The sequence below is a fragment of the Macrosteles quadrilineatus genome, unplaced genomic scaffold (assembly GCF_028750875.1).
Source record: "Macrosteles quadrilineatus isolate MER2022 unplaced genomic scaffold, UCM_ALF_1.0 Scaffold_5__1_contigs__length_97177068, whole genome shotgun sequence".
Lineage (NCBI taxonomy): Eukaryota > Metazoa > Arthropoda > Insecta > Hemiptera > Cicadellidae > Macrosteles > Macrosteles quadrilineatus.
Window position 1 is genome coordinate 48,460,940 of NW_026542598.1, and position 13,619 is coordinate 48,474,558.

Below are 13,619 nucleotides of genomic sequence, written 5' to 3' on the forward strand. Positions count from 1 at the left end.
ATATATCATTAGCATTGGTTACTGAAAGTAGACATTTAACTTATGAGAACCAGATGAAACATAGAATATGGTTCCTGCAAGTAGACAATTCATTCACTTAATCCTGACTTATGATTGACTTTGGATACCTACTGCAAATAGGCATTCTATTTAAAATGCGAACCAAATATATCATTGACATTGAATTAATATGCTGGCTCCGCTCAATATTGCAAGCAGAAAACTGCATTGTACACCTAGTTTTAACTTGCGAAAGACTGTAGGCTAAACATGTGAAAAATATGTTACAATGGCAATCTATTTCGAGTTCTGGAAGTTATGTTTTTAGAAAAATGTATAACTAATTAAAGCTTTCAAAAGATAGAGTAAACAAAATATTTAACGACAACCCTGCAAACCTGTGTGTTAGCTATTCCATCACGAAATTGGAATGCTATTTTATCAATCTTTCCATAACAATCAATTCTTCCCCTTTCTTGGGTATTCACATTGACCTAGATAAAATTATTCCACAACGTACGACTTTACATCCTGTCGAGTAGAAACATGCCCCACCAGCCCTTGCTGCTATCCTGGGCTGCGTTTCCGAGAAGAGTATATTGGTGAGACTAGTTCTATTGTGTGACTCGCTAATCCCTTAATTCCTGCCCCAAACTGAACATAAGGCAACTATTTGCAGTCAATGTTTTCTCCACAATTATAAATTGTCACGTTGCATATGCTATGAGTGAAGACTCGCAAATGTGTAGGTAGTTAAGTAAAATATGGAACTAAAATTAAATATTTTTAGGGGTTGAAACGGGTAGAACTATATAATTTTTTAATGGATTTGTTGATTGAATCAAAATGGAATACAAAGAGAGTGAAAAATACATAAATGATCGGTCATTATCACACAGACAATATGTTTTAATATTTAGTATTTTAATATGTTTCACCTAAAAAAAAAAAAAAAAAAAATGTCAGTGCAAATGTAAGTGCAATTTAAAAGGTTGAGTAACTTTACTTAGATAAACAATTGCTACAATATAACTTACACACATAGCTGAAAAAGCCGCTTCTCAAAATTTAAGAAAAATAAATAGTTTACCTTTTAAAAAGTCGAAATAAAATGTCCCCCCCCCAACGTTTAGTACAAAAAACACAATAAATAAAATAAAACAAAAAATAAAGCGGGTGTTTCAGTTATGACCAAAAATGCTATTCCTATGTAAAATAACATTTAGCTTGATGTATGTGGTGGGGTTTTCACGTTCTATTCTATACATAAAAATAAGCTGCAATCATGCAGTTTTGTTTGCCTAATATTTTGTTTGGAAATCCCATCGCGAAATTTTGAGTTGATTAATGAAAAATCCAATTTAAATAACATCTTCTTAAATTTATACTTCAGATTGTTTACGCCTACGTTATAAACTAGTTCGTGATATATTAAGGGTGTGTTAGTGGCAAAGTGGTAAACTTATCGGATTCGATGAGTTTCATGCCCAACCGACGCCCACATAATAAGAGGCATACAGTACTGGAACACTTTTACAGAAAATCGATTAAGATTTAAAGTAACTTCTTAAAATGACTCTTACACTGACAAAATACATCAAACTTTTTATGATCCTTCGAGCCGGATATTTTTAAAATGTTTAAATGTCATGTGAAACACAAAAGAAACAACATATAATTTCCCCTTTAAATCCCGAACCTTTTTTAGTATTTAAACAGCATTTATGGGAGATAATAAACGTAGTAGGCATATAATTCATTAAATATGATAAAATCCACTTTAACTTTCACAATCTTCCCCCTCCGAGCGTACGTTGCACAAGACGCCACGCGCCGATATCTCGTCAAATTAACTGGACGATATTACACCGGATATCCGCTACGTAATCTCTATCCAGAAGATATCCACACAGCTGATTACTAATCCGAAGAGAGCGGACGTGTAGTAATCGCGTAAGAAAGGACAATGTCTTAACTTTTAATCGGTAAATTATTCAGCCTTTCACGGGTCTTATGGACCGCAGAGTAGTTAAATGAAAATAGCTCATTTCGTGTATAAAAAATATACATAATAAAAAATACAAGTGTAATTTTAATAGTTGTAAAAATGAGCTAAAATGTTGATTTATGTGGGTACTGCTTTGGGATCCTGAACAACAGTTTTTGGTATATTAGTACTGTATATACCCAGTAGACATATCATCACCGTGTTTAATTTTTGCAATGACTACCAAGATACTAGATGGGACATCGTATATTACCAACTGTATTAAGATTCTTACTGAAAGATATCATAACCGAATAAGTATTTTGCTGAGAGTGCTAGTGTCAGTATCTTTTATTTCCTCTTTAATTTTTCAAAATAAAGATGCTAAAGTGTACAATAAACTGTCCTTCCAGTTTTGGTTTGATCAAAAAGTAGATACAACAGAAGTTAGTTGTTCACCGCAGAAACTGTCAGAGACTCAATTCAATTACGTCAATGTATATCGTTATAATGCTTATGTATACTGAGTATTGTCATTGCTATTAGAAAACTCTATAGCAACTCTATATTGTATTTCCTCTTAAATGCCGATGGCTTGGACACTGACAAAATATTTTTGTGGCCCTTCGTGCCGGATACTTTTACAAATGAGAATTTATCAAAAAACCTAAATCTAGAAACGAAAAACTTTCTGGTAACTTTCTAAGCTACATGTATATCATCATCATTGCACAATTTCCCCAAATCCACCAACCCATACATCTTACAACAAAGAGACAGACCGAGGACGATAACGAGTAGGAGGCCGTGTCACCGCGGTCGCGGATGTTGTAGAGAACAGCTGAAAGTTAAGTCCGTAGATAAGATCTAGTGTAGACCGCTAACAAGTAGCCCGGCGTGTGTGGGTGGGCCAAACCGGCAACAATGCGCGTGCGCAGACAGGCTACAATCAAACTATCATAGTGCAGCGCAGTCGCAGTAAATAGTGCAACGGCGCAGTGCGCCACGACGCGAGATGGCGCTGGCTAGTGCAATCTGGTATAGACTTTGAGGTTACGTTTGAGTAATTTAGTTGCCAAAGATGGTTAAACATCGTAGCTGTCCATTATGTACACAGCGAACTGCTATATTTGTACACGTATGCAAAAATTGTTAGTTCCCTAGCTCTGAATTATGCACGTAGCGAAGTGCTAAAAAAAACCAGCGATATAATTGCATTATTTTAGGTTCAAACCCAGCTTACTGTGCTTCGCTCCCCATAACATGTACTCGTGTAGCAAATGGGGTTTAGTTAACAAAACGTTAGAGTAATTGAACCTGAAGCATTACCTAATAATAAATAGACCAAAAGAATGAAAGACACAGTAAAAGAGTTTGAAAATTTAAAATCGATTTCGATGATTTTTACAATGTTTAACGTTAATCAGTGCTCTATATAGTGTTCTAGATTTGTCAACGCGCACCATCACTACTTCTTTGCGCATACACGGTTAGTTTCGCAAAATTTAAAACTGTACTTGGTCAGGATCCCGCCACATAAACAAGGAGCGACCAGTTATCGTACAGTGTAGCCCTGCACCGTAAGAAACCGTGGGGTACAATTAGCTTTTAATTATTGTACCCCACAACAATTATTGTCAGCGAACCATGGGCGTCACCGTCTTGGCGATGTGAACAGACAACGGATAATTTATCGTTTCCCTCCGAGAATACACGGAAGGCGCGAGAAAAATATGGCACTGGACGATGAATTTCAAATTTGACACGGGAAAACTCCCCGGCCGTGTCGTTTTGCCAACGTAACACGTCCGAACAAATTGTTTTGAGCACCGTCAGTGACCACGAGTCTGGAATTAAATCAGGCTCGAAAGGAAATGTAAATGTACGACTCCACCCAGACGGAATTGAGGTGAAAATTATTACGCTTTGTTGTTTTGTTTGACAGCTTAATTTAAACGGCTACAAATCATTTTGCATTTTGAAAACGAGCTATGAATAAATACTGTGTTGAAATTAAATACTCGTATGATAAACTGTCACATACATAGTTTGTAACTGATTCATTTTTTGCTTCAAGATACAAAATAATTGTTTTTTTTAATTTAAAGATAGAAACAGTAGTTGGTTAGCACTCGGTACAACAGTCTTTTGACTAACGATATTCTTCAACCTGTCACGATATGATATGTTTAATAATGACAAACTTCCGACATAGAAAATATTTCAAACGCACATCAATCAACTGATTAGCACATATTTTACACTTATTTTGCAATTTGTTCGGAATTGGAGCAAATTAATAGGGTTAAAGGCAAACAGAATTAGAGGCAGTTAAGCTAATAGCCGATGTGGCTAGCAGGGCGCGCCGAGCGAGCTATCGATTACAAGGCAATAATTATCCGGTAAGCCTCTAATCACGGTAATTAACATAGTTGCGTGAACGTCTCAATCTGCGACACTAGCGATCTGGCGTACAGCGGCGACTTGGACAATTAGCTGTACACGGCCTGCAGATTATCTTACCGACAGTTCACGGTGGTAACGTAGATTTGTCTTATGGAACAGGTGAAGAGTTGTTAATGTATCTTCTCATAATAAGCCTACAGTATGATTACACATAGATTCAAAGTCGATCTTATCAGCGGTACACCAGCGGATTATCTTATCGACGGATTTAAGTTTAAGTTAATCTATATTTTTATAAGGATGGATTGAACACACGCTCTTACTTGTGCACCTATATCCACATTGTCTTCTTACAAAAGTATTATGTTACTTTTGAAAAAGTTTTAGCTCTGGGAGCTATCAAATCAAACACCAGTAAAGAGTGATCCCTTCACTCGAGAATTTTTTTCTAGAATAATATCAAATATGGTGACTGATCCACCTGGTTGCAGCATTATCAATTACCTCAAAGCCATTGGCGAACGGCAGGATTTGTCATAAGTACAGTATTGGTACACTGAAAACCTTCGTTGAATTTACCTAATAATCAACTGGCGTACAAAATTATATACTGTCTTTAGAAACTCTTAGCCTTTGTAAGCATCCACTTACCCAATGCATCCCGGGTGTGTACTGGGGTTGCACCTCATACACTCCCATGAGGGTGGGTTCCGTGTTCTGGCTACAGCAGCGACTCCCACCTAGCTCCTGGACCTGCACGTCATGGTCCTAGAGGCTGTCCGCTCCTCCACACCTGTAGACAGACACTACAGTCAAATACAATGTTGCACTCTCCTTCAAAGTCAATACAGTCAAATATAATAACAGAGCTTTCATGGATTTTATGGATTTTACTTTTTTGGAAGGAGCACCTGAAACAATGTAAGTGTACAAAACGAATCCTGATGTTTAGGCAAATTACTGGCGAGTTTTCAATAGTTCCTGCCGTAAGATTTGTCGTATCATTGCCAATCTGATTCTCTTGTTGTCCCATACCTCTAGTTTTGAACCTCAAATCCCTTGACCGTTTCTAAACGTCCTAATACCTCCAACGATTCTTCAACCCTCACTTCACCATCACCCAAATCTCACCACAGAACATCTCACCAATATGTCAAGTCAAACCATGTAAATTCGCATCACAACAACTCCAACATCTACAATGAACCAGGACTAACCTTCCCCTCCAACTAAATGAAACCAGCTACCTCACCACCAAAAAGAGACCGTTTGCCAAACTGTAGAACAGCTCTAGCTTTAAAATATTTTCATCACAAGCCAACCCCTCCACCCAATGCTAGAAAAGGCCTACGGCCTAGAGCAACTTCTTTCCACCCACTGGAAATTTATGATCATCACTGTCGGGGAGGTAGAACCCCAAGAGTTAAAGGTTAAAGTTAAATATAAATTTAATATTAGCGAGTCAGAAAGAATACTGAAATTCATTTTTGTCAGATTTGTTCCACATGTAACAGAGTTTTTCAAAATAAATTCGAAAGATCAAAAGCCATCTTCAACATTTTACACCCCGAACGCGTTTCAAAGAATTGTTTTGAACACGAAATGTTGGTAAACACGATGAAACCGTGTGATTTAAATGGCCAAACGTCGGCCGCGACTGTCGGGTGGAATTTATGAACCGTCGCAAGATCATTAATTGGAGCGAAGGGTAAAAAGCACAAAGCAGCAAGCAGTAGCATTGACAAATCCCGAGCCTGTAGAGGCGCTGCGGCTGAAACCCGTACGTTCGGGTCACTTTCCTTTAATTAGTCGACTAATTGGTCTAAGCTATTCACGGCTGTATGGTGTATATTTAGCATGATAGGTTCACGCCTGCCAATGCCTGGAAACATTCTGCGTCGACCAGACGAGTGGCTCCAACTCCTACACAACGTTGGTGAGGTGAAATTTACATATATTTTGGATTTTAATTTTGATAGTAATTTAGCGTAGATTTAACGTACCTATACGTTCATCGTATACATCGTTGATTCTATAATCTATCCTTTCTAAGAGTAGAGTAGTCTTTTTTATTTTTTGGAAACATTTAGTTGGCATTACAGCTCTCAAACGATACTAATACTAATAATAAACACACATTAAAAGATAAATCTTCTTCAGACATTCAAATTAGAAGAGTATTTTACTTACTCTTTTCAAAGTCATTGATACAAGCAATTTTAGATTTATATATCCCTAACTATACGAATAACTTAGACCAGCATAAAGTTTCAACAATTTGCTTCCATAAAGCTCTTCGTGAGAATTGCCCATGTAAATTTGCTACATAATACTGTATACAATAATATATAAAAATACTCACCTAGACCTATATCAAACAAACGGGCTAAAGCCAACGCCAACCGACCCACAGAGGCCTTTGTCCGTTAACGCGTTTGCAGCAAAGCCAAGTGAGATAATTAGTAATAAATATACATGAGGTAAGAAATGGTATTAAACAAACGGCCACGGCTTGAGACATCTTTATTTTATTGTGTTATGAATACGAACGATCAGTGTAGGGGCGTGTTGTTGTGACTGGTTATTATTGTTCGTAATTAAAGCTCAGGTCGATAGTTAATTGGTTGGTAGACCGGGAGCTACGAAGATAATTTATTAGGACGTGTTAATTCCAAAACTGTCCCGGTTGGAATCGACACTGTGATAACTGTAAGGTGAGTGACTCTACTGAATACGCATTCGTTTGTTAATTTTCTGATGGGATTAATGTGCAGTGCACAAAGTAACATTAATCAACCGAGGAAAATGATACAACTACACATTGATTTTTAAAAACAGCACAGCTGAAAAACAACGTAATAATAGTAATCATTTGTTTATTGCAGTAGAAAAAATTACATTGCAATACAAACGTCAAGTACATAATGTTTTTGAACAATTAATTAATCCATGCAATTATTTACATTTTGTCAGGTTAAAACAACAAAACAAAACATTAAGGTGAATTGATAAAAAGCAATCGATGACTACTATCAATCAATCAACCAGAAAATGTGGCATAGAAACTGATTCTTAACAGTTAATTATTATTTACCCTAGGCATAAAAATTAATACCTAACCTATTGAAAACAACGGTTTTCGATGCAGTTAAAACTATTCCTGAACCAAGCTTTTCAACACAAAGTAAACAGTCCCAAGCTGTCACTCCCGAGCTGTGGACGAGTTTCCGAATTTACGTCCTCATTTAATTTACCTCCCATTGTTTGAGGGATTACACGCTAAAGTTTTAATTATGCCTCCACGTCGACATCTTGTTCAGCCCGCTATCAGTGACACATCAGCCCAGCAGACATAAGTCTTCTTCAGCACGTACTCTGGCAATTACGGTACCGTTTAACGTGGTCCGTGCCAGTTTCCTGCGAATGAAATATGATGCGGCTTTTAGCTCGGATCTTTCCGGCTGAGACACTCCATGAATATTTCAGCCCCAAATGTGGCTACTTAAATCTTTATTTCTCTAATACAATCGCACCTGTAATTCTGCTCTATAGTTTATAGGCCGTAAACCCCGCGGAATGGGCGGTTTGCGACCTCTACAAGAAGTTAGGTGTTGTAGTTTTCGTTTATATCTGCGATGGTTAATTCATTAGGCCTTAAGTTTTTAAATACTTCCGTCAAATTAAGGTGGTGTTCTGTTACGAACAAAATAATAGGGGTTTAATTCGTAAATGTTATTTTATTGCTAACTGACGACTTTTTAAACCCTCTTATACGTTGTGGTGATTTTAAAAGATGGAACTGATTTAGAATGAAAAGCCCATATATATTCCGTGTTATATTTAAGTTAAAAGAACCACACAACAGTTAATTCCAAAGAAAAACCTATATTGACTAACAACCCAAAAACAAGAAGCAGTTGGTTCACTCTTTCGGAACGTTGATACAAATTTATTTCGCACGATGGACAATTTAAATTATAAATGCACGATAAGCGCTTGAGACAGAAACTATAACATATTAAACTTAAATGTACAGGTATGGTTACTTAGTTGTTTAATTGACTTTTGGATAATGAAATACCGTAATCTAATCTATATGGGTCCGTCATCACATGGATTTTATCTACTGATAATAAATACCTCGACCCCTCTAGACCATGTCTGAAGTAATGAGGAAAACAATCCCGGAAACAAATAAGGAAAATAAGTCTATATGGGCAAATTATAGCTAATAGTTGTTCAAATAAAACATAGATGAACTATCCAGCCACAGACTGGACTACTGTTAAAACTATGTTTTCTCTCTAACTTTTCGATACATTCTTTACAGGTTCTAAATATTACAATAAATCGGCCTTACAATTTGTTGAGGTTAAAAACACGTTGCGTCCAACGAAAATCAGTCATTTAACAACTCTCGGGGATCAATTAGTTTATATTTTAAAACTAGGTACAACTGTTATCGTGAGATCGGCATGTCTAGATCAATTCATAGTCACAGGTATTTTAGGTAACAACACTCTCAGAGTTGTAATCTTTAACTAAAGAAGGAGAAGTTATCAAGTAACCCGATAGTCTCAACTATCGCAGGATACTGACTCATTAACAGCTGATTATCAGCATTACTACATTATTAGCACCATACATTTCTATTTTTTGTATGTCATTGAACCATTGGCACAAGAAAGGTTCATTTTTACATGACAAACATAAGCGGAATTTACAATGACACACAGTTCACGAATTATCATATTACCTAGGTATTACCTCGGTTGTAACAATTGCGCAACTAACGTACGTATACGATATTCCAAATCGGTAAAAAATTGTATGTATATTTTTGTCACCATTATGCTCTATGCAAGTAGATAACATTTACATTATTCATTATGTATCAACTAACAGATTCTCAAATTACATTTAAGAATTAGGTTTGGCGTTATCCTCAGGCTGTTCACATCAGATGAAACACTCGTCCACAAGTAGGCCTACTTCACTGAAACTATTTAAATGCTATTGAATGATTAACGTAAGCATGTACACGATTGTTAATACCAATCGATAATCGGTAGGCTATGCTGTAGCGCCATCATGACAACAGAATAAAATAGCAAATTTACCTTACAACATATAAAAGTCATTGTGCAATTTCACAGAGAATTACAATTCCTCCCAAGAATATAAATGTTCACCCGGATAAATTTATACGATAATGAAACTTTAACAATCCGGGATTAAGTCCAATATCTTGTTCGGACGTATTATATATATTATATCTTGGTTTATATATTGCCGTGATTGGCTCAGAGCAGGGGCACCTCATTACCAAGTTAAGTGAACATAAACTGAATTGTTTTCACTTTCCCTGTTTATGGCCAGTTTCAAATGATTTATGAACGCCTATAAACGCCCGTCGGCCGTACCGCGGCTCTTTTTACACGCGAAAATCGCTTATCGATGCCTTCATTTCTAGTGCTTTACGGTCGAATTTCGTTTCCAAACAATGCATATTTATGAACCATTGTTGATTGTCCAGAAGCCTATTGTGAATTTAACTATTGTTGATGATAAAAAATAAATTAATAGCGTAAAAAATAATGATCAATCTTTGTGATGAAATGAAGAAGTAGCACAAATAGCACAACATTTTGTAACGCATAATTGTTTTTCGACAATGTCTCTAAGCATAGATTACGAGCACCCTAAATAGAAACTGTTTGAAAACCATCAAAGAACTCAACCTGTCTTCACACTAGAAATCGGACGAAGTCCAAAATAAAAAATCCAAATTTTGACAGATAATAATAAAAAAAGAAAAAAAAACACAAAGCGTCAATATATATAAAACAAATACTCACAAAAATCGCCGTTCAAAGTCGCGCTTCTCAGTTTACGCGTTACGTCATAAATAATTCAAAGGCAATGTTCGCACGATTTATGACGTAGTTGGGTGACGTGATTTGACATGACGTGACTTTGGACGTTATCAGATGTTATGTTGGTTTACCGGACTCACGCTGCACGCACCCGAAATGCCAATCATGCGGCGCATTAACATCTTATTTATGCTCTTGAGGTTTTATACGAATTTGGCTTTTAGTGGAGACGGTGGAAATGCAAATTCCTAAATAAAACAGGTGAGTCGATGGGTTAAAGTGGTTGTCCGACATATGATACTGCAAAAATGAGTAGTTTATCGTTCAAAGCTCTGTTCGTCTGCAGCTACGCATCACCCTCATCACACAGCTTTTCTCAATTCATATTTATTTGACTTCAATGCTTTAGTTGCGATCCCATTTCGTAACATGGATATAGCTGTAACTACGTAAACGATGGATGATAAATTGTCAGATTATAATTTCGATCACGATTACAAAAGACTTATTTGTACGCATTGCATTGTAAACTATTGACATTGACATACAGGTACGTGCCAATGTCGATTACGGTTAAATACGATCGACCGTATAAGTATATAAAAAAGTTATTATTTTTTGTACCTAAATAACTTATTGATCAGAATTGTACGAGTTGTCAAACTTACAGAAAGTAAATAAAAATAAGTCTGTTGACTCAGAAGACGTTAAATATAATTATATAAAAGATGGACCACGCTTGGGCACTCATAAAGTGCGTGAATTGGAAACTACTAGGAATGACCCGTAAAAAACGCTGTCCAATATGTGGATTATATGTTTATACATTTATACAATTTTAGCTTCATACTTTTAATTCGTAAAAATAACAAAAACACTGAATAAATAAAACATCGTAGCGTTGTTTCGCCGAAGCGTGGTTTGATGTTGATGCAAACGCAAAAATAATTGGTAAACGCCGCACGTTGACTGAAGTGAGGCACATTTTGTTTGCGGAGAACACACAAAACGCGCGCGTTCTGAAATATTAACACACCTGATGCTTGTATCTCTGCTGTTGCTCTTTTTCAAAAATAATTTCAGGACCTTTGTTCGTTAAAATTTATTTTTTACAGGTGTTGCTCATTAGTCAAATAGAATTTTCGCTATAAGAGATGTAAAAAATCAAAGATGTAATAAAAAACAACGTTAATCCTAATTTCATATTTTTTACCTTAATAGGACCACACCAATATTTGTTTTTTTACCTAAGGCCAAAAAGAACACAATCCACCGAACACAAAACAAGGTTTTCTTATACCAAATTGATAAAAGGATATGCGGTGCTAATGTTTTCTTTCTACGTTACTTAAGAAGTTTTCTATAGAAATCCACTATTGTTGGCAAATTAACGTACACAATGTTGCACAAATGTGTACAAAAGTCTGTGCTAAAGTTATTAGGAATTTGATACATATTAACATAATTAAATGCTGATACAAGTAGTCATTACGAATGTCGTACTGAAAACTAAAACATAACAAAAGGTCGACCACTTCTGAGCTATTGCAGCCTACCTACGTAACAAAACCAGAACACCAGTAACATTTGGAATGGTCGCATATAAAGAAAGTTGAGGAAATACACCATTAAAGTGGTCATAAACAGACAATTATGAGTGTAATATATGTGTGCAATCTTCATCTGATGCGCCGTAGAGCATTGTTGGACTCGTTGCACTTCGCTCTAATGCATATGTTCACACGCCGTGGCGGAGTTAAGCCCTTGTAGAATCATGTGTTGGATTTATTGTTTAATATTTCATATCAGTGAGGTTACAAGGCTTGAGAATGATTACGGTTAAACTGGTGTAATAGAGACCTCACAAGTAGTAGGATTTACAAGTTTGGGTATGAATATTGAACTCAAACTGAAATTGATTTTGGGGTAAGTACAAAGTAAATTAAGTGTGTTGATGCGTATCAGAGGTTACAAGTCTAAAAACTAGCTTCCCAAAGAATTATTTTAATTTCTTCTCAAATGCCCGTTTTTTTACACAATTTCTTAATTACCTGCAAACGGATTTGACTGATTTGAGTAGATGATATTAATTGCGTGTTCTAAATTAAATTTATAATAATATTCATTGAAAATTTTGGAGCATAAATAATAAAAACTCCATTGTAAATAGTTCCAACGATTACAATTAAGGCCTGTTAAAAATAAAGGAAACATCCTTAAAAAAACCCATAGACTGCTGACTAATACCGAAAAGTATTTAAATTTGAATGTTTGTTTACCGATTCTTAAGTTTGATCTATTGCATTTTTCTACACACTGTATACAAGAAGGTAGCAAAATATGTTGAAAACTGCGCAACTCTATATCAGCTTTCCAACCAAATGCTACACTATTGAGGTTTAGATCCGCTTATGTTCACTTTAGTGTTTTTTTTTTTTACATTTTAAAAATGGATAATAGGCATTTATTTAGCAATACTTGCATTTTTGTTTCAGTTTGAACAGTAAAACAGTAAACAATTACCTTTATTTTCTATTATTCCAACCGCCAAAACAAATAGAAGCAGATGCAAACCTCAATAGTGTAGCATATGGTTGGAAAGCTTATAAAATGACGCAGTTTCCATTAATTTTGCTACCTTTTCAATAATATTTTCTTTTAGTTATTTTTTGTTTGTTTTAACAATTAACTTATACAGCACGGAATGAATGAACGAACGAAGGAACAAATTGTTTACATTGTATGTGATAGATTTTCACCCAATTTGTACACTATAACATACATACACCAAATTATTTGCATCGTTTGGAGAACCATTGATTTCCAATCTATATACTTTAATAACTCCCACTTATAAAATAATAATTTGTTAGTGAATAAATTGCGGTTTATGTATTTATATACATATTAATTCAAACAATTGCGTTTGAATAAATAAATGAAACAAATATTAATTTAGATCTACTTAAGATCAACTTAAATGTCGCGTAAAGGAATAAACATTAAAATATTAAGACTGCACAACATCTACTCGTATAACAGAGTTGAAAAAATAAAAATAAATGAATTTTACCCCTTGTACCATACAAAACGCCTTATGACAGTGCATTGGACATTGAGAAGGTCATCGTCCTGTTTCATCTAAAGAAAAGTCAATAGCTTATTGATGGTTCAAAACTGGACCCGGCTGTCCTTGGTCATTGGGTTTCAAGAACGATCTCGGTTAAAAAAAACAGCTGATCTCAGTCTTTCAGTATTTGCAAACTGCACAATTATGCTCACTCACTCAGTACTCATACTGTACTCTATGTATTTTGGTTAATGTGTGGCATATTTGCCGTCCTAGCAAA

General features: G+C 35.6%; 1 protein-coding gene across 2 annotated transcripts in view; it reads right to left on the reverse strand.

Annotated features, from left to right (window-relative positions):
- The window catches only part of LOC128994556 (LIM/homeobox protein Lhx9-like), an 82,442-nt gene that overhangs the window by 64,764 nt on the left and 4,059 nt on the right, over positions 1-13,619 (reverse strand). For both annotated transcript variants that reach the window (XM_054419181.1, XM_054419180.1), the window contains exon 2: positions 5,045-5,186. In XM_054419181.1, the coding sequence (XP_054275156.1) occupies positions 5,045-5,092 (48 nt within the window). In that variant the 5' untranslated portion in view covers positions 5,093-5,186. The remainder of the gene's footprint in view (positions 1-5,044; positions 5,187-13,619) is intronic.